Source organism: Belonocnema kinseyi, chromosome 7, assembly GCF_010883055.1.
Source record: "Belonocnema kinseyi isolate 2016_QV_RU_SX_M_011 chromosome 7, B_treatae_v1, whole genome shotgun sequence".
NCBI classification, from domain to species: domain Eukaryota; kingdom Metazoa; phylum Arthropoda; class Insecta; order Hymenoptera; family Cynipidae; genus Belonocnema; species Belonocnema kinseyi.
The window spans coordinates 107197943-107225772 of record NC_046663.1 but is presented as its reverse complement, the minus strand read 5'-3'; the positions used below and the strand labels follow the sequence as shown (position 1 = coordinate 107225772).

Sequence of the window (27830 nt, the reverse complement as noted above, 5' to 3'; positions counted from 1 at the left end):
CCTAGAGAAAATAAAAATAAACAGCCTCATCTGACCGACTCCGCCAATCGTCGCAGGAACTCAGCTCCCAACCCTTCCTTCTCATCCCTGTATAACATAAGGATACCAAGCTCCCTCCCCAACGGCTTTGCTCTACGCCCTTCAGGGACACTTAGCAAAGGAAGCCCCTCTGAAAAAGTCCTTTCAAAGTTTTTGCGAATCACTTGACAGAACATCATCTACCTCCAGAATATGGAGAGTCATTAAGACATTTAAAAATAGATTCACTCAGCCAGCAAACGCGTCCTGCTCGGCAGATAGCAGCGTGATTTCAAAACTACACGACCTCGCAGCTGAAATGTGTCCTTATACTGTCTTCCATGATAGATTTCCCAGTGACTTTAGGACCAACCAGTTCCTTGAGTCTCCATTCACTGAAAATGAACTTACTACAGCCATTTCTTCCTTAAAAATTAAATCTTCTCCCGGATTAGATAAAATTGATAATAATATCATTAGTCACTTTCCTTCAGAAGCTAATACCATTCTTTTAAAAATTTATAACGACATCTTATTGTCTGGCTCCTTCCCACCTTCCTGGAACAATTTTTTGGTATTTTTCATTCCTAAGTCAACGCCAGGAAAATTTAGACCGATTTCCTTAGCCTCCTGCTTATTCAAGTTAATGGAAAAACTAATTTACAATAGACTTAATTGGTACTTTGAACATAACTTTTATCTCTCCCCTACACAATTCGGTTTCTGGAAAAGTAAATCTTGCGCGGATAATCTGGCCTTACTTTCCACGGGAATTTGGACGGGATTTGTCGAGGGTGAGGTCACAGCAGGTCTTTTTTTAGATCTAAAAGGGGCCTTTCCCAGCGTAATCTCCCAAATTTTAATGGAAGATCTGAGAGATTTAGGCTCTCCTAAAAATATAGCTAAATTTGTCTACAACTCTATTTCATGCAAGAACATTTATTTTAATATCAATGGGGAATTGGTTGGACCTAGAATAAGCACAGTGGGCCTTCCCCAGGGTTGCATTCTGAGTCCTATAATGTATTCAGTGTATACTCGAAAGCTCCATCGACCTTTGCCGGCTTGTGTATCATATTCGAATTTGCAGATGATATAGTAATTTTATTCAGATCCAGTGATCCCGGACTTTGCATCACATCTCTCCAACAATGCTTAAATGCATTTGCAGAATTTTTATATGAACGCGGATTAGAAATTTGCCCTGAAAAAACAAAATTAGTTCTTTTTAACAAAATAAAATTGAATTTGGACGACTCCATATATACATTAAATCTTAATAACTGTTTCATTAAGCCCTCCTTACACGTCAAATTTTTAGGAATTATTCTGGATTACTCACTTTCGTTCAATGAACACTTTAAGTTCTTAATTGATAAACTCAGAAAAACTCTAAATATCATAAGAGTCCTGAGAGGCGTGTGGTGGGGTGCCCACCCATATACTCTCATAACGATTTATGACTCTCTCATCAGAAGTTGTTTAGACTACGGTTCTCATATTAACACATTCCAAAACCATAAATTCTTTGATAAACTAGAAAAAATTAGAAATTAAGCCCTGAGATTAGCAGTAGGCTATAGGACAAGTACCCCTATAAATGTAATTTTAGCAGAAACATGTGAACCCCCCCTAAAATTTCGATTCAGTTTTCTAGCCAAAAAATATATCGTAAAGACGTTTGCAAACCTTAGTCACCCACTAATAAACAAGCTTGAGAACCTTTGGAATAGCACACATCAAAACAACCCTCATAGAATCACGGACATTTTCACACTCATAGCAGCCTTTAAGAACACCCGGAATCTTATGCCCCAAATACACAGATCTTTCCACCATCCCCTCTTTGAATTTCCATACAGTGATCATACTTTCTCTCCTCAAATAAACTTTCACATAGGTTTTCTAACTCAAAATTCTCCTGACCCACCATCTTTCTTCCAGAATGCTATTGAGGAGTTTGGAGACTCCTTGATTTTCTATACGGACGGCTCAAAGTCTCAAGATGGCAAAGCTGCGGGCTGCGCTTCGGTTTGCCCCGCTGGGCAATTTACACACTCATGGAAAATTAATTACTCTGCATCCATTTTCTCTATTGAAGCAATAGCCATTTTATATACACTAGATTTCATTATAAAGCATAAATTTAAAAAAGTTGATATTTTTACGGACTCGTTAAGTGTCTTAGAAAGTGTCTCTTCAACTAACCCCAGTAAAATTAAATCTCATCTTATCTTCCTAATCAGAAATCGTCTTGCCTCCCTTACTGCACTTAAATGTAATATTACCCTAGCATGGGTACCAGGCCATAAGGGAATTCCGGGAAATGAGCTCGCAGACGTAACCGCCAAATCCGCCAGTTCTAATGCCTCCCTCCTAAACATAGGGCTCCCCCCATCGGACTTTGTCAGCTCTTTTCGAGAAAAACTCAATACAATTTTTCGAGACTATTGTCAAACAAAAGGAAAGCGTTTTGGTACATTTTACACAAATCACTTTTACAAAACACGCAGAAAACCTTGGTTTTCCAATTTCCTTGTAAAAAGGGAGTGGATTGTATCCCTTTGTCGTATGAGAAGTAATCACCACTTGCTCAGAGTTCTAGCCTTCTTAAGGGTCTTTCGAAGACACTTAAATGTGCACCGCCATTCCATAGTAATTAATTCCTTGCTAATCCCTCAATTAGGGTGGTTTCTCACGTTTTTAGATTTATTAAAAAATCCAACCTCCAGATATAAAAAAAAAAACTTTCCTATAAGCAAAGCTTCAAAATTCCCGCCTATGTGTGCCCGCGCGTGACGGTTTTGGAGGGGGAGGGAGTACCCGCGCATAAGGAAGCGCGGGTAACACTTCCACCTCCAGCTTCGTCGTCCGCTTTCGCATTTCGACATCGCGGCGAGATTCGACGTTCTTCCCAGCCGGGCAGTTCGCTTAATTTGTTTCAGATAACAAACTATGGCATCACACATTACCGGATCATGGCTGAATATACACGACTGCAGAGTCAGTATGAGGCCAACGCATGCGCACCGAAGTGCGCACTAGAATCATCATGAAAATATAAACATGTGGGCGCTGCCATGTTTGTCGCAGGACATAAAAAATTGGCGGACCTCCCCCTCATTGCATCACACCCGCAATGGCATGCGTAGTCCCTTGTTTCCTATGACCATGGAAAATACCTAATCGAAAACTGTCAAAACGTACCCGTTTTCACGTTTTGTTTGGTTGGTTTGTGCGTTGAATTACGGAATTAATGCCCGTATTTAAAGTGATTTTTAATGATAAAAGTGCCCAAATATTTATAAATAATGCCGAAAGTTGTATCAAGAAGTATAATATGTTCAGACACAAAAGATCAGGAAGAATACAGCGAAGAAAAACCTTTGCACATCTACTACTGCCTCTGTGGCCAAATGACTTTAATATTAGGTAATTATATTTTGCCCATAGGCATAAACTTCATTAATTGTTCAAAAAGTTACCAAAAATACTATCGAATGCGCATTTTTTTTTTTATAAAAAATGTGAATTTTCAAGTCATATCTTTTGGTTTGGAAGATTTCTAACCTCACTTTTTAATATGGATTATGCTACTATAGCAACCCGAATTTCGTTCTGAAGGTTCCAAATTTAAATGTTAAAGATTAAGAATGGTTTACCCTCGAGAATTTAGAAATCGTAGACAAGTTCAAACTGAAATTGGAGTCCCAAATTAAACAAAAATGCAGAGTTTTTAATTGAACAGTTTCAGTATACAGAATTTTTTCTATCACAATCCGATTATTTCAAAATCAGTTCGGACTCAATTGAATATTTTAAACAGGAAATTGATCAAATTGAACTCTCGAGGGTTCCAAATTCTACAAATTCAGCAATTTTAATTAACTTTGCTGATTTATGAACTGAAACAGAAATATCAAGTTTAAAGTGGATCGATTATTAAATTGAAAATCTTGATAATTTTGACAATTTCAAATTTACATATTAGTAGTGTATATTACAATATTAAGAGTTCTGAATATAAAAGTTAAAATAAATTTTTTTTCTTAAAAATGTATCATTCAAGTTTTTTGTTTACTGCTCCACAGATTGTGCTTTGGAAAAATTGCCACTTCGTAAAAGGGATGGTGCCAGGGTAATTGATGGCAGCAAACACGCTCACAAAATGACATCTGAACAGGATGAAACGATTTATTTGAAACGCGAGGAAGGCATAGAAAAACAACACAGGTTAAAATGCAAAAAGTAAGTTCACTTCTCAACGATCTACGCATATCTAAGAAAAATGCAATACATTGCAATTACCGCTTTGTATTTAAAATAAAATAACAAAGTAAATTATTATTGTATTTAGTAAGTTGAAATCATTATTTACTTTTTCCAGATGCGGATTGTTACTCTATTACAAACACGATCCAGCAGCAAATATAGTTTTTATTGTGAAAGGGGCAGTAATAAAAAGTTCAGGTGAAGGACCCATGACTGATATTTACAATCAAGTAGCAACTGAAAAGCCGAAGAAAATAATGGTCACCAAACACACGAAGAACATGGGAAAATTCAGTTCGGTTACTGTTTCTACAATTGACGAAGAAGAGGATGAAATCGAAGCTGTAGGCTATTTTACAATTCTTTTTATTTCCTTCCTTCTATTAAAAATTATTATTAACAATTATCTTTTATTTTAGAGAGAGGTTGCTGATTCGTATGCAAATAATGCAAGGATAATTGAAAAACAACTAGAGAGAAAAGGCATGCACAAACGACAAGCTATGCCACCACCAGAAGCTGAAACAAAACGAACAAGGCCGAGGGGAACGTTATTAGATATGTAATTTTTAATTTAAAATTATCTTTTTGTGTAATCTGTAGGTCTGAAATTTTGTAAATAGCAATTATTCGAAATTGATTGAATCGAAGGATGTAAATATGTTCAGGATCTAAATGAAGACACGTTTAATTTACAACTTTCTATCCTTATATTGAGATGTTTTCATAACATTACATAAAGTAAATATTCAAAATATATAAATGACTAGATACAAATATTGCATAAAAATTTACATTGCAAAATAGAGATAGATTTTCGATAAATAAATATAATGACTGACTACAATTCAATATTTCTCGCTTTAACAATATACGTATACGCCAACCAAAACAAAAAATCCAGACTTCCTAGACTTGACAAAACAAATTTCAACAAAATGAAACTTACACTTTAGGTTACCAGAAGCTAGCTGTGATGTTCTATACACATAAAAAAAGAAAGAAAATGCTTGTTTGATATGGCTGGTTGAAACGACTTGTACGCGAACCTGTACTCTCGAAAGTAAATGGCGTTTATAAATAAAATTCTAAGGACTGACCTCATTGCTCTCCTAGCGAATATGGATATACAGTGCACATTATTCTATGCGATACTAACTTACATAACTATGCAAATGTTTCCTAGCTGAGTATACATGGTTACACTAATTGCATTAGTGACCGAAATTAATATTGCGCTTCACGCCTTAATTGAGAAAAGTATCACCCAGACTTTGTCGTCGCACTCGAGTTACAAACTAAACTGAAATCACTCGCTTCACAAACATAAATTAATCCGTTTTACAATTAATATCATTAATCGTAACTTTTAACCAACTTATCAAAAATAATAGTGTAAAAAATAAATTATTTCTGCGGAATCGGTTTCGATCATTATAAAATCGAGGAAATGTACAATAGTGCAAAAACAATTTTCATTTACTAGACTCGCTTCTTTTACTTCAATTCTTCCAAAAGAGGAGACTCTACACCGGGGATGGTAAAAAAAGCCATTTTCGATTTTTTCTTTGCGAAAATACATGATGGCTTGAAAACTTTAGTAGGATAGGCCTAAATCATTACTTGAAGTTTAGTCAACTTTTGAACCACATCAAAACGGCAATTATGCAGATCTGTGAATTCACAGTTAATTTAACGGATTTCGACGAAACTCAAATAAATAAACAAAGGTGAACTGAAACTGAATTTAAATGAATGAAAATCAATTTTAACTGAATTCTCAAATGTAAATTCATCTAGATTAAATTATATTAAAATTTAACCAAAGAAAATAAATGAATTTAATGTGAATTTAAACAAATTAAACACATACTAATGTAAGTAAATTTAAGCTGAATGTAAATGTAACAAGGGATCGTCCATATATTACGTAAGACATTTTTCTTTTGTTTATATCGCTGTGTCCTTTTCAACTTGATAAAAATATTATTTTCGTCTTTATTCAAACAACAGAAAAACGTCTTACGTAATATATGGACAATCCCCAAACAAAAGGTGAAATCAATTGAAACTGGACTAAAACATAATTTAAATAAATTTGAGTGTAATCAATGTGAACTTAGTCCACTCTGAAAAAATAGCTGTTTTTTAAATTATCTTTGAATCTGCAAACTTTAGAAAAATATATTTCTCTCTGAGGAAAAACGTATTCTATTATAATAAAAATGACAAACTAAAAGATTCCCCGTGATTGGTGAAATGTTCATAATTTATATCATTTATATTTTTTTGACATATTTCGTTGAAAACTATCATAGCATTTTCAAAATATTGTTTTCTCCATTTGAATTAAGTGACACCTCTCAATTATCAATTGTGTAAGCTAAAATTTTCAAGACATCATTTGTTTTTTGCATTAACTCTAATTTTCTGAGACACAATGATCTAAAAAAATGTACAGCTAAAGATTTAGACCCCTGCATTCTATACTTACGCACCTTTAATAAATGCACTTCTTTTTTGCAGGCTCTTCCCAACTTAGGAAATATTCTTCAGTACGCATTTTCAAAACCAAAATCGTAGTTTCCTCTCTTTTGTCATTTACGCACAGCGAAAAGCAGAATAGTAAATAAATTTTACAGTGCAAAACTTGTATAGTATTCTTATAATTTATATTATTTATTACGTGGAGCGCATTCTCCTCTAGAAAAATGCAAAGAAAACTACGATTTCGACTCAATATTGATTAAAGCTTACAAATAACACGGAACATTCATAGCATTAGTGATTCGTGTAAATTACGAGGCGAGAAGAATCAACTCGCCGCGGCCGAGTGAGGAAGAGCCTCTAATAAACTTCTTTCTTTAAACTATACTGGTTCAGTTGCTGGAACTATCACGTCCTTGAAACATTTCGCGCCCATCAATATTTTACTCTCAACATTTAAAGCTTTTTAAATTCCGTTTTTCAATAACCACGCTTATAATATCTGCATACGCTGATCACTAATGCAAGGTAGAAATGCGTACTTAGTTGGGCGGGTCGAAAAAAAATTGGAAATCAAATACAGCCCAGCACTTACAATTTCATTGTAGGTTCCTTATAATCTGTGTAACATTTGAAATAGACGGATCAACATCCTGAGATTCCGCAGGGCAAAAATAAGTTTAAAAAAATCGTAATTTCCAGAATTTTTTACAAATCGCTAATATTCTTTTTTTTCTAAACCTACATAATACGCATAATTTTCAAAAATCTGGTAAGATTTAAATGTTTTTAGTCTTTCTAGAGAAAAATCTGATTATTTAAACTTTGCAAACTACTCTAAATGTTTCTGAGCCTGTCGAAACTTTCTCTCTCTCAAAATGTACATAGAGCAAAATTTTTGGTATATTATGTAGATTACAAAAAGAAATAATATTAGCGATCTGTGCAAAGCTTTCAGAATTACGAATTTTGTTTACATATTTTTGCCCCACGAACCTCAAGATATTGATCGCTCTATTTCAAATCATACATAGGTCATAAGAGACCCAAAATTAAACTTTTCAGTGCAAGGCTATTTTTAATTTCTTTTTCTTTTTAATTAAACCTAATACTCAGCTCGTTATAGAAATTAAGTATCTATCTCTGAGGATTTAATATCTGCCTTTTTCAAAATTGTTGGTTCGTCTTTCAGGAACGTTCCCGACCTGGAACCAACTGTAAGCAGTTTGGGAGCTTCGGTTTTCGGTTTGCTTTTATCTTCAATCCCTTTCCCCGCTTTTGTCTTTATAGCGATCGCGGACTTGCTTAACTTTTGAGAAGCGCTCAATTTTGGAGAAGTTCTTTTTCCGGGGCTGTCGATACTGCTAGAGAGCGTTTCCTTTTTATCTCGTTTGGCATTAAAAGCTGCGGTTGCTGACTGAGCCGTGTGTCTCGTAATTGTGCGTGGAGCAACATTACTAAAAGGTTTCGCCGAAATATCAGGAGTTTTTGCCGCTTCCAGAAGATTCCTTCGAAGATTCGGCGACCCGTGATAAGGATTCGCAGCTGCTGCTCTATTTCGACTCGCAGCTGTCGAACTTTCGAGCGAGCCTCTGGGCCTTCGAGGTAATGCTGCATTTTTGGGCTGCGTTTGCGGCGAGCATTTTTTGGTGCGATCATAAACCTGAGATTTTGTGAGGCCCCGGGCTAGATTCGGCGAGAATTTGTTGGAAATGGTGGATTTTGGAGTTCCCATTACTTCGGTCATCAAACTGTCGGTAGACATTGAGGTGTCCATTTTGTTGACTTTTTTGACTGGAGGCTTCTTTTTTGGATCGGCTAGAGAGTCCACTGATAATCCTACTTCGACGTCCTTTTGCTTGTAGGAAGGGGACTCTGGCCTCGTGATTCCGCAACTCTTGCTGATTATGTCCTTTTTGTTGCTGATGCGAGTCGCGTTGGAATCTGTGAGACTGTCGGAAGAGAGCGCTTTTGAGTCTTTCTTTACCTGTAACTTCAGTTTAGCTACGGGCTTCTTTTCTACTGTGCGTTTCATCGCGGGACTTGAGGTTCGGGAAGAGTCTGATGAGGAAATCATTATTTTTCGCCTCTGAGTTGTTACTTTTTCTTGACTCCCTAAAACTGCGGGTCCCTTCGTTACGGACTTATTTCTCGGTTCCAAGTACCGGGACTTTACCTGAAATTGGAGATTATTTAAAAATGTTATCCTAAAATATTTTATAACTCCATGTTAAAGGAAACTTATTCGGAGTGTACGTCTAAATCGAAAACATTTTTTAAAATGTAAGAAATTGAAATGAGATTAAAATCAAATTTAAAATCCTATTTAACGTCCAATAATCAAGTTAATATGCAGAATTCCTGGCAATAAAACTAGGAATCCAGCGACCACGTTTGGCCAGCCACCATAAAATGTTCATATTGCAATTTTAAAAAAGATAAAAGTTTTCCTAAAAAAAATTCTTTTTTAGAACAAAAATAAAAAAAAAAGGAAAGAAAAATGAGAAGGAAACCAACCAACCAACTAAATCTAAAAATTGTCTTGCCTTGATAAGGGTGCTGCATGAGCACCGAAACGTTGGTGATTATTGTTTACAAATGTTTTTTTTATTGTAATTTGATAATAAATATATATATATAAGAGCAGGAAAGGGATTTGGTTGGTTGTCTTATTTTTCTTTCCTCTTTTTTATTTTTGTCAGAAAAGAAATTGTTTTCTTTTTTAGGAAAATTTTTATCTTTTTCAAATTGGCAATTTCTAAGCTACCTGAATTATCCTCAATTTATTGTACTATTTTGAAGTCCTTGGAATTCGTGGATTTCTTTGAATTCATAAGATTTCATGAGTTCCTGAAAGTCCTAGAATTCATGGAAATTCTTGAATTCTTGTAAGTACCCTAAATTTCTCTGAATTCCTTGCATTATTTTCAAGTCCTAGAATTTGTGGAGTTTCCTCAAATTCGTAGATTCTCTTGAATTAGTGAAATATCCTGAATTCCTTGAATTTTGCTAAACTCCTACAATTCTTTGGACTCGTGGATTTGTTTTAATTCGTTGAATTTCTCTGAATTCCTTGAATCCTTCTAAGCTCCTTGAATTTCTTTCAATATTTTGAAGTTCTTGGAATTCCTTAAATTTGTGTAATTCCTTATTTAAATTATTGGAATTTCAAGGACTTCAAAAAATGCAAAAAACTCAGCGAATTTAGGGAATTCAGGAATACGAAAAATTTCAAGCGGTTCCGAAAATTTTTTGTATCCAGACAATTTAGAAGAATTCAATCAATTTAATAGAATTTAATGAATTTAGAATTGAATTAATTCACAACAATTGGAATAATTCAAAAACTCAAATAAAAAATCGAATGAATAAGGGGGGCACATGATGTATGTAACAACTGAATTTTTCAATAAACAGTCGCATATTTAAAAATCTACAGATTTTGGAATGAAATAAAAAATAGAGACTTTCTTCACAGAAATTCGTTTCTTTACAATGAAAATGGTTATTTAATAATTTTTTTAATATATTATAAGTTATACTTTAAAGCCTTTTTTTTTTGCAATTTCCATATTTTAAATAATGCTCAATTATTTATTAAGCCAGAGAGTATTAATTACTAAAGCTGTTTTAAAAGCGCTTTTAACATGGAGGTATCGACAGAATTCTACAATTACTTATTTTCAAATGATTGTAACTTATTTTCCTACCTCTGCTTTATTTGGCCAGGATTTCGGTCTCAGTGCACTATCCGTAGTCGGTTTTTCTTCTTGCATTTTTCGTTCGAGAGGATCGGTTTTTGGTTTACTAACAACTCGTTTCGTTTGTTGCGTCGTCGTCGTCGTCGTAGACTTCACAGATTTTCCATTGTACTCGGTAATTGCAGTCTTCACTCTTTTTATATCCAAACTTCGATTCGTCGAAAGACGACCTGAAGGCATTTTAGGATCCTAAAAAAAAGAGCAGAAGTTTTATCAAATATAATCGTGAATACATTTTTCTCCTTTAAAATAAAAGTTACCTTAAGGAAATTGGAATGCCTTGATTGCCTTTTCGAGGTATCAATCGGTAAAATAACAAGACAAGCTAATTCTTGTATCCTCCTTCGCAATTCCAGGTCCATTTTTAACCAGGTTGTAGTTCTTGAAGCCCTTGCAGCTTCTCGAATCAGACATTTCTCCACGCGATTTTGAATTCGTTGTATAAAATCGATGAAGAGAGGTCCCCATTTGGCTTTTAATGGCGAGTCAGCAAGTTGCGTAGCTGCCAGCATTTTGTGCAGTTTCGCGTAGCTTTTGCAAGCTTGTTCCGGTGGTAATCGTTCCGCGGCAAGTAGAAAATTATCTTCTAATCGACTTATATTCCAGGTTAAGTCTCGACCAAGGCCTTGGAAACTTTCGCTACCCAAAACCCCTGCAAAACTATCAGATAGGAATTTAACCGAGGTGTCGAGAAGATCGGAAACTAATCTGAAAACTGGCTCGGCCCAACGGACGTTTGGCAGAGTGGCTAGTAATTTATCGCAGTCCATTATGGTTTGCAGCACGTTTTCTGTAGACTGTAAACAGATTTTAATAACGAATTTGAATTTAGTTTATTAACGACTAACGCCATGATGCACGTATATTTGTAATTCAGTATTTGACAATAAAATATGCAAATTGTAAAATTATAATAATTATCATTGTAAGCGAGGTTTTAGTTCGGGTCTATAGGGTGGCCGTTTTTATCACATAAAAAAATTGCTGGTCATTTCTCGGTTCTAAAATATTTTTCACAATCAATGAAATTGAAATGCCTTTTAAGCAATTTTAAGCTAGACATTTTAGAAATTGAACGATTACATTTTTATTACAAACTTAATCATTCTTAAATTAAAAGTTAAATGATATTTTTTTTAAGTTTTAAAATCCTTAAAAAGCTTCAAATTTTATTTTATAATCTTAAAACATCTGCATTTTGCTTTACATTCATTCAAATTTTAATTATTTTTAAAATCTTTTCAGAATTTCTAAACATCTTAAAAAGCTTCTAAATTTGTTGTTCGATATTTTAAAAAATCTATATTTTTTTTTAAATTAGGCCGTGGGCTATTTGCATCAAAATTTCGGTACGAATAGACGGATTTTGACAAAATACGTAAACGCGCCGCTTAAATTATTTGAACTGATTACGAATCGTCTTGTTAAACCAATTATTATTTGCTTTCCTTAAAGCATAGTTCAATTTTTAAAATTATTATAACTTAAATTCACATATTTGATCAACGAAAAAAGTTTTTTATATTGCATTTTTAAATTGTTCAAATGAGAAATGTACGCTTAAAAATGAAAATCCAAAATTGAAAATTAGTAAGTGAAAGATTTTCACGTTACGCATTGTAAACTGAATAATATCATAATTTAAAAAGATAAAAATTGAACTGATTATTCAAAAAAAATTTGAAATCACACTTGACAGATATTTTTTCTAAAAATTTGTAAAATTCCCGATTAATAAATAAATTTACTGTCATTTTCCGGTCTCATAAAATTCCCGGTCCAGCCGGCCACCCAAGTCTAGTAACGTTAATCAAATCTTTAATACTTCCCAAATATTAATTAACATTTGCTTTCTAGCATGGAAAAATAATGAATTGTCGCTACAAAACCGTTAAGAAATTTAATAAAGATATTAGGATATATTATTATATTATATTAAGATTAGATAATTGCTCTTAAAATATTAAATAAACCAAGTAGCATAAAATATTATGAATTAAATAATTTACATACCATATGAACGATATGCTGATGGTAACACTTATCCATAAGTTCTCTGGGCAAAGTAGCGAATGCTTTGCAAGGCCAAATTCTCACAAAATGTCGTGTCACCCACTTGAGAGATTTTCGGTACAATTCGTCCAGACCATAAGCTGCAGCGAGAGGCATGCACTCTAAAACTCCAACAGCACATACTTGGCACGGCTATAAAAAATGTGTGATTAAAACATTTATTTCAATGAATTTTTATCTTTTATGAAGAATGCTTACTTTATGAAACAAATGACAGTATTTGACTTTTAGAGTGTAGCCTATCACTTCCTTGAGTCCTTCCAAACAAAGCATATCTGCTAATGTTGCTAATTCCATAATACTAATTGTATCAGGAATGTTGCTTTCGCCACTGTATATGTGACATAATGCAAAATGTACAGCGTTATACGAGTAGCTGAAATTATTAGTTAATTATTATTCACATATAATGGAGATCAAATAAAAATATTTAGAGGGTTACTACAAAAATTTAGTTTCAAAACTCTAGGTAATTTTTTTAAATATCTACATCTTTCACTCAAAACCCAGTATTATTCTAGAAAAACTAGGGGCGCTGATAAGAAAAAAATATAATTAAACAACAAATAATCACATAAAATAACACTCCTAATTCGAATTATCTTTAAATAAATAATTAAAAATGTGAGAAGTCCATTGATCCAAGTAAGAAATTAGTTCAAATTATTAAAATCCAATTTAAGTTTCAATCGATTTCTAATTTCAAGTCCTCAATACTTAATATTTGATTTCGTTGCAAGGCTAATTACAAGATTTAAAACTCTAAATTGCTTTCGAAAACTTCTAAAATTCCAGCATTATGATTCAATTTCAAATTTAGATCTTTTTTAGTTTTAAATGGTTTAATTTAAAAAATCTTCAAGCAAAGATTAAAGTTTTCAATTGTATATTTTTCAGTTTTCAATGTATTTAATTGATATTTCTTATTCTTCAACACTTTTCATTTTTGATTATTAAATTCTGTACATTAAAAATTTTAAACCAACCGATAATTAAGACTTATTAGAAATTGTACAAATTTGAGTCATCTAAATTTAAAAGAAAATACATACATACGAAATTATTCAAGTTTAAATGCTTTTCAGCTTTCAATGAAAAATTGTGCAATTTTAAATTAAAATTGTGCAATTATAGGCGTGTTCAACTTCAAATTAATATAATTTTCAACCCTTCATAATTAAAATGTTTAATCGCTAATATTATCAATTAAAACCTGAACAATTTTGTATCGTTTAATCTTTAGTTACTTAACAAAAATTTTCAATAACTAAAAATTTTAATTCATCTTTCCATAATCAGTTTCCATTTGAAATTGTTGAATTTGCCTAGAACGTTACAGCGTGGTATATTTCTTGAATTTTCTTTCTTCAAATTTAAGGCTTTTAAATTAAAATGTATAATTTTTAACAATGTATTCCAAAAATATTTATTCTGTGAATCAAATTTCATATTTAATCTTGTAAAATTATGTGCACTTGCAATAAATGTGGAATAAGTAGAAAATGAACGCGATCTAAATTACCTATGTGGCTATGATTCTTTTTTCGAATTTGAAGAAATTTAAGTTCACATACAACGTAATGGCCAATATATAAAGCCTAATATTCATAAATTTTTCAAACAAAAAACAACGCGTTTAGAAAAGGGTATTTGAAATTGACGCAAAGTTCAGGTTTTCCAGGGTCTTTTAGAAAATTCCATGTCTTTGAATCTTTTAAACTGAATTAGAAATTAAGTTTCAAGTGGAATTTAAATTCATTTTATGATACTGATTTCAATATAAATTTTGAAAGGTTAGGGTGTAACTTACCCTTGCAAGGAAATTATATTTCCAGTACTTTCAACCCAGCCTCCGCTGAGAATAGCTGCAAAGTACTGACATCTAGAACTCAGAATACACTTATGAGCTCTGATTTTACGACCAGCAACATCTATCGTAACGTCTGGATTAATTTCTTCTAAAAACATTCGCAAGAGATCTTCACCGAGCCTGTTATACGGTTTTGTTCCAGCAAAGCTTGATGTTTCCGTCTCTTCAGTACTCCCTTCTAAAAATTAGAAAAACCTGAATTCAATACAAATTACACATATATCTTCAATAAAAAATGTCCGGGATTCCAGAAATTATTTTATTTTCTTAGTACCAGACTTCAAACCTGGCTATTTTTTCGAATAAATGCTACTGAATACACGCTTAAAATATTTCCATAGAAACTAATAACTTCAAGATCTGCTAATATTAAATCTAAATCAATGGACGAATAAAAAAATTACCAGCTCCAGATCGTCCCATGCTACTCTGCATACTGCTAAGATCCGATTCCGAAATAATCCCTTCAACATCCCTCTCTCCAGTCAAATCTTCCATAGGAGACTTCTGTTTAGGTGGAAGAGAGGTACTCATATGAGAAGAAAACTGTCTCGGTCTTGTCCTCATCGGTCCATTGGTCCTAGTTATCACTAATTTGCTTTCGATCCATGAAGTTTCTGGAATACTATTACACATGCGGTGGTGTGTAAAAGCTTCAGTCTCTTTAATAACAGTGACATTAGAAGTTGGACAATTGCTCGTGCTATCCAAATCAGAAAGCCTAACAAAATCGCCACCCAATCCCTTCGAATCTTCCTTCTGCTTCAAGTCAAATTCCGGACTCTTCAGCTCACACTCAATCCTCTTAATCTTCTCATTCAACGATTTGTGCGTTTCAAAAATCTTTGCACCGGTCGGTGCAATTATCGGTGCTGCTCTGTCAACGAAAGTCGAAACTTGTCCACTCAACAACTCAGCCAATTCAAAATCTCGGTTCTCACTTCCCGGAGATGGTCCACTTCCACTGCTAATATCAAAAGTCTCACTTTTTCTCGTCTGACCTTCAGTACTCTCCGTTCCCGTTTTATCCCAAGCTTCCGAACCCTCATCCTCGAGATTCTTCTCCTGAACACTAACAGTCGCAACTTCAGTCGATTTAGTTTCCTGGAATTCGTTATGCTTCACGCTCATTCGGACCTCCTCATTAATGATTTCAATATGGGAATTAGGAGGCGTATCTCGAATATCGTATTCAAAAACCTCTTCCGTTGAAGTGTCCATATTCTTGCCATTTTCTTCTTCTACCATCGAAGATCTTCCATTTATCGGATCTGCCCGAGCAGCTTCACTCAGCGAGTGACTCGAATTGCTCGATCTTCCCTGGAATTTTCGCAAATCTCCCCGGTCTATCGAAAGACTTTGGGCCCTTTTGTGTTCTTTACGAAAAAACGGATGTTTCAATGTTCCATTTCTAGATCCTGTTCCGTTGCTAGTGACAGAACTATTTCCAGAATTCCCTGTCCCGTTTCCAGTCCCAGTCCCAGTTCCATTTTCACTTCCATCTTGATTGGTTTTATCAGTATTCCAGGAATAACGCTTAAATGGAACCCGGGAACTCGAAAGTGTCCTTCTCTTCACAACCGGAGAATCCGACTGGATAAACATAAATACACCCTTGTTCTTCTCCTTCACTGGTGTTTCCTGATTACTTTCTATCGTACTTTCTATACTTTCTACAGTACTTTCGCAAGCACTTGTTCCTTCTTGTCTTTCATCTTCTTCAGTGGTTATAGAAGTTTCATCAGTGCTACTTTTTTCAGCTTCTCTTTCAGTCGATTTTCTCTTAGTCAAGCTCAACCCGGGCAAACTATCCCTAGACTTCCTTGGCTCCTTAAAATCAATAAACATCGAAAAGATGTTCTTCTTGTCGTTCGAATCAATCGAGTTCGTCTTGACACAAGGTACCTTCACTTCCTTCTTCGCCTTCAAGGAAGCATCATTATCAGACATATCAATAAAAAATTCGCAATACTTCTCAGCCCCGTTCTGTTTCTTCTGACTCTCCTGCACTTCTTTTTCCTTTGCAGTTTTCACATCACTTAAGTCAACAAAGAACCCAAAACTCCCTTGTTTCTCATGTTTCGTTTTCTTCGTCGGTTTCTTCAAACAATCAGAAGTTGAATAGCTATGAGACATCCCGTGGGAATTGCTCGAAAAACTCTGGGACATGATTTGAGAATTACTCTTCGTCGTTTTGTAACTCGTGCTCATATCTACGATCCAAGCAGTCATAGAGGAAGACATTTTAGGTTTAGCTCTTTCTGGTTCCGGTTCTGGAATCAAAACTGAACCTCCAGAAACTATAGGAGTCGATTCTGTTTTTCGACGGACTATTGGACTGTCAGTCGGTTTTGTAAAGTCGGAGGAACTTGCACCTCCAGAAACTATCGGAATTGCTTCATCTCTTGCCTGTCTCCTAACTAAACTCTCCCTATTATTCGCCAAAATGCTGTTTAAAGTAACAGGCAAACTATTGCAATTTTCTGAAATATCTTCTTGAGAATCCGCTACATTTTTATCACTCACACTCCTTTGCATAGGGGAAGCTATTTCTGACTCTTCGTATCCACGACTAAAAAAGTAATTACACTTTGTTTCCCTTTGGATGCTATCGTGTTCCAATTTATTCAGAGACACGCACGGCTTTTGGAAAACTTCGCAAGAGGTTTGGGGAATAATTTTACTCAGAGGATCGGGAATCGGATTTCCGATTACCAAACTCGGTTGTAGAGGAGGACCGTAACAAGAATCATCGTCAACTCTGTGTCCGGAATATTGGGGAATCGAATTCTGGAACACGAGACTTCCTTGGCGACGTTCGTACTCTTGTCTTAAGGCGGATAGTTTCTCATCATTGGAATCAAGTTCAAACGTGTTTCTCCTAATAAGAGAAGGTCTTCTATCATCACAAGGATTGTCTTCAGTATTCTGACTTTCTCCAGTTGTTTCATTTCCTCCCTCGGACTTTGGAACTACTTCTTCATTGCTGATAGGAGCACCATCGACGACTATTTTCGTATTATCCGGACAAGGAGAAGGTTGTGTACTTTCTCCACTATCCGCCTCTTTAATTTCAACAACCAGAGCTTCTTTAACAGTTCCTCCATCGAATTTATCCTCCAAGGCTAAATCTCCCCTCTTTATTTTCCTCTCTACGCTCCGAGGTTTCAACAACTCATTAAGTTTTAATTCTTGCCGGAATTCCATTAAATATTCTTGTCTACTCTGCGAATTAGTTGCTTTCACATTCATAAATTTCTCTTCTTCTTTTGAATCCGCAGTTCTAGAAGGAACGTAGTTGTCTGAAGGGCAAAAATACGGTGGAAGGCTTTCTCCTCTTTCCTGAGAACAACCAACCAGAGGAACGACATCATCATTCAGACTAGAAGCGTCTATAAAGAAGTAACTGTTCACTGAGGTAGTACTACTCTTAATGGATTCATTAGCTCCTGAGAGTTCGCTATGGAAATTTTCTAGAGGTGACTTTTTCTCCTTTTCGCCACTTCTCAAACGTTCACTTTCCTCGGATTCGAACTCTTTGTAGTTCTCGGGTTTTTCCTCGCTGTTGTAATTCACACAAGATAGATTTTCGGGATCGACGAATTCGAAGGAGTCAGAAGGCATCGGAGAATTGTCTTGGTTGTTGTCATCGTCGTCAGATTCGTAGAAGGGGTCATTCAGTACTTGATTTTCGTACTGGAAAATTTCTTCTGTGCACTCTACTAGTTTTTGTACATTTTCTTCTGAAAAGGCCGAGAATTCGCATTGATGATGTTCCGGCTCTGAAGAAGAGCATGTCGCATCTAGGTTTAAATATTCTGGCTTTACAGTGTCAGCTTCATTATTTTTGGTTTTTGATTTGTAGCGACACCTTTCGAAGTGGACTACACCAGGACTTCGCTCGTTTCCTTCGTCTGAAGTTAGCTTGCTGAAATCCTCATCCATGGACGTGTATTCAGCTCCTTGAGATTCCTCGAATTCCGTAACGGAATTATCGGAAGCTGTTGTTTCGTGAGGACTCATCGATCCTGTTTCTAATCCCGAGTCTGCCATGTCGGATGGTGTTGATATCACATCTATCGAGTCGTCTCTTTCATTTTTTCGCAAAAGTAGGTTACATTCTTGGTATGTATCGTAGTCCCTGAAAAACATAGTTTAGAGGCTTTATAAAATTGGTTTGGATGAAGTGATGTTTGTTTCATGATAAGGAGATCATAATGGAAAATCAAGTGCGATGTTTGCTTCAGGTGTTACTTTTTTTAATTCAGGGTGTCTAGCGATTCTTAGGATCAAAATTCAAGGTCTTTCACATGCGTTCCAGTTCAAGAAATAAATTTTTTCTGTTCCATTTTTGTTTACATCAAATAATGAAATGATTGTTTCATACATGTACAAAAATGAGCCATAAATAAAAAATTTAGGTTTGCTTCAAAATCTACATGTTGAAATTTCCTGACTTTTCCTCGACTTATTTTTATTTTCCCTGACCGTTATAAAGTTTTATTTCAGGTATAAAAACAATTCTATACCTAGGAGAGCAAGAATGTTATTGCAAAAAAATCTATAATTCTATAATTATTTTAAACACTTTTAGTTGAAGAATTTTATTAACTTCAACTTTAGTTTAGAGAAAATTCATTGAATCTTTCAGGTTTTCCCTGAAATTTCCTGACCCCCCGAACATTTTTAAGTTTCCTGCCTTTCTCAGACTTTTCAGAATTGCCTGACCTGTAGCAACTCTGAAAATTATTAATTTGTTGCTTACATTTATAAGGTCACAGCATGAGAGCTGGAATGCACCTTGCCCACTGAGTGATTTCTTAAATCTTATGTGACATAGTGTTATTTAAAATGTGTATTTCTATGTTAAGCGGAGAAGATATTAAAAACTTATAAAATTATACACAATATTAAATTTTGTTTATTGCAGTTCATAAAATAATAACATCAGTTGTACAAAAAATTACTTTAGATGGTTTTATATATTCTATAATCATTTACACAGCAGATTTACAATATTTTTTGTTACATATTTTTCGAAACTCAAAAAATAAGTTAGTTATCTTATAACTAAAATTTGAAAAAGATCAAATATATATATTAATTTTTAGAAAACGTTTCAACCACAATATTTCTTCTTTTAAACGAGAAGTTTCTTTTATAACAGACTAAAAGACTTAAATTACTCTTCGTTAGTTAATAAAACAAATGCCTCATAAGCAAAAATATAAAAATAATTAAACAATAAAGTTCTCATAAAAAAATCGAGAAGATTTTAAGGTTTTTAATGTTTTCAAGGTCGCTAGACACCCTATAAATAGAAAACATGGTGGTCGTAAAATCTCTGCAGGTCTCACAGTCTCAATTACAAAAATACAAAAGACTAACAAAAATGAAGAAAAAAAACTGCTGAAAATAATTATAGAGCAAAACTTAATAATAAACTTAAAAATAAAACTTATCAATGCTGTACAATGTTTTAAACGAAAAGTCAATTGAAGATTTTCAGATTTGGGGTCAACGTGATTTGAAAAGCAAATCTAAAATGAGTGGCCAATTGTTTTTGAAAAAATCAATTATTCAAAACAAGAGACCTGTCTTTTTCGTTGAAAATTGCATCTGTGTAAGATATTTTTGTAGAATCGAATTCACAAGTTAGACTCAAAATGAGCTGTACCAGTAATTTCTCTTCCCGCGAAACTTCCAAGTTACTGTATAGAAGCCTGTAATAAAAAACTTACAATCAAACAACATGCATGCAAGGAAATATTCTCATTGAAAATAATGGAAAAACGTAAATTCTACAGTATCAGATAATATTTGCAAATTTTGGTCAATTTTTGTTGTTAAATTGTTAGAAATAAAAACATGCAATATTTTTAGTAGTTTAGTACTTTGAGAAAATTGTTAAAATATTTACAAATTAGTTTTTGAAGGTACGCTGAACTTTAAAAATAGAGTAAAACGAAGCAATATAATATTAAGTGTTGTCTACCGAAGTTTTTAACAACTAGATTCGCTTATAGAAAACTGTCGATAAAAATTGGATACAAATTTTGCAATGTTGAAAAAATTGCTTTCTTTTCAATTACCTGCTTTAAATAGAGGGATACATAATTTTTGTAACAATAGTAGGTATTTGCAAATTTGCTAAGTGTTTTGAATCCTTCAAATATGAAATTACTTTATTTTTAAAGCTTGACTTTTAGCCAATTTTAACATTTTCACTGCATTTAATTAGAAATAGTTTTGTTTTTAAATCTTAACATTTTGAACATCAGTCGCCATAGAAGTTATTGTACTTAAAAAAATCTAAAAAGGATGAAATTGGTTAAAAATCGGTTTCAAATAGGTGAAAGAAAAAAGTTTCAAGGTCAAATAAACATATAAATCAATGCTTATTAACATTGTATTAGTTGAACGAATAATAAAACTTTGTTTTTGATACAATTTTTACGCGCACGATATTCAATCACGCCAGACTATAGTTAATATTAACAAATATGAAATAATCCTGCACTGAATCATTTCTTACTACAGTAGGGTGGCCTACGAAATAGTATGTCTCTTTTCAAAGGAAAAGCTACAAAATCTAAGCTTTTGTTTTAATATGATTTTCAAAAAAATCTCAAGATACATGTCATGAGATATTCTGACTTCATTTTTAATTTCAAAAATTATTTAAAGAAATATTTGAAGAAAATCGGATTTACGTTGTAATTTTTCTTCTTCTGTATTTAAGGGAGGATTTTCTTCCCTGAAAAACTGAAGTGCACGTTTTTTTGCAAAATCAACGCTCGATAAGACACAAATCAAAAGGACAACATTAATTCCTTAAAAAATTCCTCAAAAGAAATTTGTTGAGGCTTTGCTCTATCAGGTATATTTACCCCATTTTGTATTCAAATATGAATAATAGAGGCTAAAATTGCTTGTTTTTTTTCGTTCAAACTAATACGATTATAAGATGATTATCTATGGTTGATAAGATATTTTTGTGAAAGAAGGTTCAAAGGAAAACTAAAAGTTATATCAGATTCAAGACAAAACATACTAGTTTAAATAATACCACACTTTAAAGGTCGATAACTCTTTTTGATAGTTTGCGTCACCAGCTTTATAAAGTTTAAATATTCATAACTTTGGTCAAAACAAATCTTTTATCAGATGGATAAAAGACATTAGCACGAACCACGGTCTCATTTAAAATGAATCCGGTCTCACAAAGCGGCGGAAATTAAAATTGTAAACAAAACTTTACTTTCTCAATTAAAAAAAAGGCGAGAAAAATGACAATTTTTCAAAAAGAAGTGAAATTTTAAATCTTTTTAAATGCTTTCAGTTACAAGTTATTCGTTATTTCTCTTCCAGTGCAACTTAAAATTGAATTTATCACGTTTCAAGCCTTTAAATTAACATGTTTTTATTGTATAAAAACAGAAAGTTTCAAATTCTTCTGTTTTTATGATTATGTGTCCCTCCCTTTAATTAGCTTGCTCATATTTTTTCTTACAAAAAAATCTAATTCTTCTGTTCTTTTCTGAATAAAATTTCATGTACCTCACGAAACGTTCGATCTGGTGAAAAATTCCAGGCGTATTAAGGTAGCAACTGGTCCTTTCGTCACTGTAGTCAAAGTACGGTTCAATGATTTTAAGAAAGAACGGTGATCTCGTCCTAAGTATGCATTGATTCGTGCGAATAACTTTGTATCCGATCAGTATATTTAGATCGCAATAGATAGACTCCGAAAATATTCTATAATACAAAAATATACCTTGAGGGAAGCTGAGTTTGAAAATTTCAGGAAATCAAAGTGTTAAGTGTGTTGATTGATTAATTTGTTAAATTGTTAAAAATATTGCTGATTGTTTTGAGCTCCTTATGAAATATCCTTTCAGATTAAATTTTATGAATGAAAATGCTAAGCAGAAGCTACAACTGATTAAAGTTTGTTTGCTCTACTTTAGTGATATTTTTAATTTGCGTTTCTGTTTAACTTTCGATTCTGTTTTATGTTCAGGAGGAACTTACCTAAAAATATCTTCTTGCAATGTATCGATACTTCTCAAAACGAGACTGTTACACTCCTTTCGCTGACGTCGTCGAAAACCTTCGCTCGTTGGGGGTTCAAATATGAAACAAGGATCGCGATAACGATGATATTGCTGCCATACATTCGTTTTGTCGAAACTTCCACCTTGTTTGATGTGGTCGTTGCCTCCAGCCATGAGGCATGTCTACTAATCTAATCTAGTCCACCTTTAAAACAGATTGAATTACTTTTATAATGAGTGGTCGAGATAAGCTTTATTTTTTTCTGCAAATCTTTATCTTTAAGAGGAAAGTTACTCATGCATTCAAGCAAAATAAAAATATATTTTTCAAACTATTAGGCCATCAAAGATGTGATCTAATTTCAGCAAGTTCAGCATCTTTTCCTCGAAAAAGAAAACGTCGAAATATTTTTTTTTAAGATTAAATTTTCTACGAAACTTGGTGCAAAATTCTTATATTTTGCAAAGTAAGCTGGAATTATACAAGTATAACATATTTCAAGGGCATCATGAAATCATCATTTACTCATCAATCATTATTTACTCATCGTACGATCCTCCGTCAAAAATTTTAAACAATTCGCAGTTTGAAGATGAAAAATTCCAAACATCTAAATTGAAAGGAAAGTTATAAAATGTAAGATATTCTTAATTTGTATCATTTACTTCAAAGAGAAAAACATTTAAATGAATTTTTTCATTTAGTAGTTGGAAATAAAGGAATTTTATTTAATTTCCAGTAGATTTAATTTAATACTGAATTTTATATTCTGAAGCACATTACATTAATTTAGATTTTAATTTTTAGAAAACCGGATATTTATTCCTTCTCTGAAGTCATGAATTTCATGAGACATTTTCTGAATTCTTGATAATCTTGATTTATGTTTTCTCTATGAATTTGAAATGATGAGAGTTCAACAGAAGAAAAGATCGGAATTTCCAATGCTCATAGATTTTATTTAACATCTTTGTTGGAATCAAATTTGAATACAATATTGTGAAACTGTTTAATGATGCTTTAAATTTGAACATTTACTTCCAGACCTTTTAATGAACTCTTTTGAAACTTGAAAAAAATTATACAGTTTCTAAAACTTTTTTGATACAACTTACATTAGAAGGTTATATAAAAAAATGTAAGCACCCCTTAACATTTTTCTATAGTATGCGTATGTAACTTTAAGATTTGCGTAACGTTCGAGGTGACCCCCCCCCCCCCCCCCCCCCCCCCCCCTATTGGCGTTACCTATTTTTTTAACAGCTCCTAACTGATAATTTGTGGAGCTATATAGATTTATAAAAAAAGAATTTTTAAAATCTTAATACTTTCCGAGAAAATGTTCATCAAAATTTATCTGCGGTCATATGAAATAATTTAACAAACTGGGATTTTTCATTAAAATTGTTTCAATTTTTCAATACTCTCAAAAAAATGATTTTCTCACAAAATGGTTGGCAAATTAATAGCGCAAAAACTAACAGAATATTTGTTAAGGAAATAAATATTTTTAAATTGTTGAAACGATTAATTTCAACAATGCAAGATACGTAAAACTAACAGCGCCATTCGATTTTGCTAAAAATATATACATAAAGTCTATGTATTTCACCTTTTTGTGTGGACCAAATTGGTGATGTAGTGTAAGTAAACTCTTACATGGTAATATAGAATATATATTCAAACTATATAACAAATTGGGTACAGCAAAAAGTTGTCGAAGACATGGATTTTATATAATTTTTTCTGCAGAATCGAATAGTGCCATAGTTTTCCTGTATCTCGCATTTTTAAATAAATTGTCGAAAGAATTTAAAAATAAATTTCCTTGAAAAATATTCCATAAGTTTCTTTTCTATTAGTTTTTTAATGATTTTATAATAAAATTATTATTTTAAAAAACTGAAAAAATTGTAATGAAAAATTCCATTTTATTTTATATGAGCGCAGGTAAATATTACTAAACATTTTCCCAGAAAGTATTAACGTTTTCCAACTTCTTTGTAACAAATCATATTCTATTTTTAGAGTTAGACGTTCCTTCCAATCAGCAAATTGTATCCCTGATGAGACCTAGTGGCGCCGACGGGCAAAAGCTTGATATTAAATAAAGGTTTAAAAAACTACCAAACTTGTAGATCGAACACCGTCACTATATCGACAACCTACATTTTCAAACTTCGTTTTCTATAGATCTATACAGAGCTCCATTGACTCTTGAAACGACTTTTTTATTTTTCAAGTAAATTTGAATTCTGAGAACGTTTTTTGTCCTTTTTTTAAGAGATGAAATTTTAAAAAAATGCGTGAAGTCATGGGTAACAGAGACAACTCAGCATCTTAAACGGTTCTCTAGTGATTCTTCTACATTTACATGAATCTGACAGCCTCAGCAGTTTAAAAAAATTAGGGCCCTAAATTTGACGTTATGGCATTAAATTATTCGTAAATGAGTCCCTAATTTTGCCCTATGAGAAATCATGATTTTCAAACAAAACATGAAGCAAATTATTTATTGTAGGATAACTTTTTGGCCTCTCGAGTCAGTAATGGGTATTATAACCATGAGTGCTTTTGAAAGAAGATTTCAAAAATAGATATTAAGATCAGATTTTAATTTTATTGTTAAATGTAAATAACTGTAAATGATAGATTTTACAAGGTTGTAAGCTTTCAAGTTCAAATGGAACACAGAAAAATTGAATTTGAAATCTTAAAAATTAGGTAGTCATAAAATAAAACTGACAAATTTAATATTTTTAATCATTATTTTCTAGAATTCTAACAAAAGAACCGAACTGAATTATGAAGGGTATAAACAATTTTAGATCAAAGAAAAGCACTTGCTTCAAAATTTACCTATTTTTCCTGTTGTCATCCATCATACTGACAAACTTTTAACAAGTGACATTTCCTGACCTGATATTCAAATTTCAAAATCCACAAAAATTAAAAGAATCTTACATCCCGGCTAAGCTATACCCTTAAATATTGTTCATTGTTCAAAAAAATATAGTAATAAACGAATCTGTCAAAACCAAAGTAATAAAATAAACTCTTATGGAGCTTCCATAAAGGATGCCATAGTTTTATGGTGGGGGGGGGGGAGCCGAATTGTGACAGTCTGTGACAATTTCATAGACTGCAATTGTCAAAATGTGACAATAGGGGGAGAGGCTCGAAAATTCGCCAAAAAAACTATGACATCCTTTATGAAATCTTCCTTACTTATTGACAGTATAAAATAGCTCTAACAATAACAAATCACAAATTACAAAAACGATGTTCAAGCCTGCGAAATTTCAAAAGTGCATCAGCAGAGTATTTGTCAGCTCAATCAAAAGAATGGCTGACAGGACAGTTTTTACAAAATAGCTTAGATTAGACGACCGAAAAAAGCAAAGCTCTGTGTCGGCATGCGGACGTGACTGGACTCCTAAATACTAATTGTGAGAATCGTACAAACGTATACACGACATATTCGTACTTACGCAAATCGGCTCTCCAGATTTGGAACGCATTATTGTGATCTCTGGAAAATTCAGCTACACGTGCACTATTTCCACTGACACTTGTCGTACTCGCAGCGTGCGTCTGATGACCGCAAGAACACGCCTTCTGTGCAGATGTGTCATCTACTTCTAGAGACAGTAGCAAGATTACCAGCCGCCTTTCCAACTTTCGGAACAGCGTCCCTCAATCACTATTTTTACACGGACGACATCCTCTATTTTACACTAGGACGCGAAGAGCATTTCTCACAAAACTCTTTCACGGACACGAACGTTTCATCCGATGCGACTTTTTTCGATGATTTATTGATCCTACAGACGCAGTAGAGAGCGGTATTTTACCAAAAGACCCTGATAGAATCCCATGGTGTTTTCCCAAGATCGACCTCACCCGCGCGCATCACTAATTACTCTTGGTCTGGGAATAATTTTTCAGACAATTCTCTTTCTCTACTGCAGCTTTTCGCGTTTTCACCGCTTTTCACTGAGCAGGACTCCCGTGCATGTATATGTCGAATAAAATGGTGTATTCTTTGTAACTTGCGATCCGCAGCAGGTGCCACTTTTACTACTACTGTCCAGACATGTTTGCGGAGAGTGCGCTGCTGTCAGAAAAAGGGTAAAAAATGGGCATTTAAACTTTTGTTTTTTTTTTAAGATTAGTCAATTTGTATCTTTATATTTCTTGAAGCTATAATCATTATTGCATAAAGATTTCGGATTCATAAATCCAGATATGGATTCAACTATGATGCACGAAATGTAGAGAGAGAATATTAATGATAAGACAATTATGTGATCTAGACGTTTGAGGTTAGTAATACAGAGCTGTCAAATTAGGACGCATGCGCATTCATTTACGCGCTGATATTTAATGCTTCAAATTTCTTCTTCTGTCAGTTTTGAACGTCTGGGGCATGTTAGAATTTTTTCTGTTATTATCAAAATATATTTGTTTTTCCATTTTTTAAGATTTTTAGAGTAAAAATATGCAAAGAAAACGGCTTTTAATTTAGTTAAAAAAAGAGCGCGCAGTGATTTTTGTTTTAGATTTTAGAATTTACAAATAACAAATACACAAGAGTCTTTTGAAGCTCTGATATGGTTTTGATTCACGTTAAAACGTTTTTTGATAATATAATCACATTTTTTATAAAAATTCGTTATCTCTAGAAATTATATTAGTCCGAAACAATTCATGTTGTGAATCTATCTTTTGGGATTGCGTTATTCTGCCCGTTGCCCCTCTTGCGGGTCATCGCGAGTTAGATATAATTGAGTGATTTGTTTTGAAATTTATCATTGCATTTAGTTGAACTAGAACAGTTTCCAATTAGAAACTCATTTGCTAGACCAATTTATTTTTAGAAGAAACTGCCATTTATGTTCTAATAGAATTAATTTATACATTGGCTCCTTTGAGGTTATGTTTGGTTATTACAGGCAATTTGTTCCTGCCAGCCTGACATGAAAGCCAAAGTGAAGTATTAGAAGGAAACTTAAAAAAGCTTTTGTGAATTGTTGGATTTGATATGTTTGATATATTGAATCGTTGTTCACATTGAACGGCTTTTCCCTAATTGGATTATTTTCATCCAACGTAAGGGATTCTTTCCTGTATGGAATATCACTTAGGCCAAACGACAATGAACACTTTGGAGAGACAAATATACGTCGAGCAATTTAATTTTCCCTTTTGTGAAGAAATAAACAAGTATGATTTACTGGTTAAAATCGGCCAAGGCACTTTTGGGTGAGTTAAATACTTAAGCTGGTGAA

The 27830-nt window shown here is 33.4% G+C and overlaps 3 protein-coding genes across 7 annotated transcripts in view; 2 read left to right on the top strand and 1 right to left on the bottom strand.

The window, feature by feature from the left end:
- Positions 1-27830, top strand: part of LOC117177464 (cyclin-dependent kinase 9-like) — an 86282-nt gene that overhangs the window by 49546 nt on the left and 8906 nt on the right. Inside the window, exons 1-2 of one of the 3 annotated variants that reach the window (XM_033368180.1) lie at positions 25973-25988; positions 27495-27804. In XM_033368180.1, the coding sequence (XP_033224071.1) occupies positions 27671-27804 (134 nt within the window). In that variant the 5' untranslated portion in view covers positions 25973-25988; positions 27495-27670. Of the gene's footprint in view, positions 1-25972; positions 25989-26560; positions 26671-27494; positions 27805-27830 lie in introns of those variants that run through there. The other 2 variants (XM_033368178.1, XM_033368179.1) reach the window with 2 other exon arrangements.
- Positions 2589-5062, top strand: LOC117177465 (UPF0428 protein CXorf56 homolog). The gene is made up of 4 exons (XM_033368181.1): positions 2589-3450; positions 4110-4266; positions 4406-4634; positions 4710-5062. Exons 1-4 carry the CDS (start codon positions 3330-3332, stop codon positions 4854-4856), a joined length of 654 nt encoding a protein of 217 aa, XP_033224072.1. The 5' UTR covers positions 2589-3329; the 3' UTR covers positions 4857-5062.
- Positions 5420-26457, bottom strand: LOC117177463. Of its 3 annotated transcripts, XM_033368175.1 has the most exons (11): positions 26031-26457; positions 22516-22743; positions 22042-22239; positions 20076-20204; positions 14886-18622; positions 14422-14659; positions 12810-12987; positions 12552-12743; positions 10799-11335; positions 10488-10727; positions 5420-8953 (listed from the first exon to the last, which is right to left on the bottom strand). In XM_033368175.1, exons 2-11 carry the CDS (start codon positions 22710-22712, stop codon positions 7907-7909), a joined length of 6693 nt encoding a protein of 2230 aa, XP_033224066.1. In that variant the 5' UTR covers positions 22713-22743; positions 26031-26457; the 3' UTR covers positions 5420-7906. The 3 variants fall into 3 exon arrangements, with proteins under 3 accessions (XP_033224066.1, XP_033224067.1, XP_033224068.1); XM_033368176.1 differs by lacking the exon at positions 20076-20204; XM_033368177.1 differs by lacking the exons at positions 20076-20204; positions 22042-22239.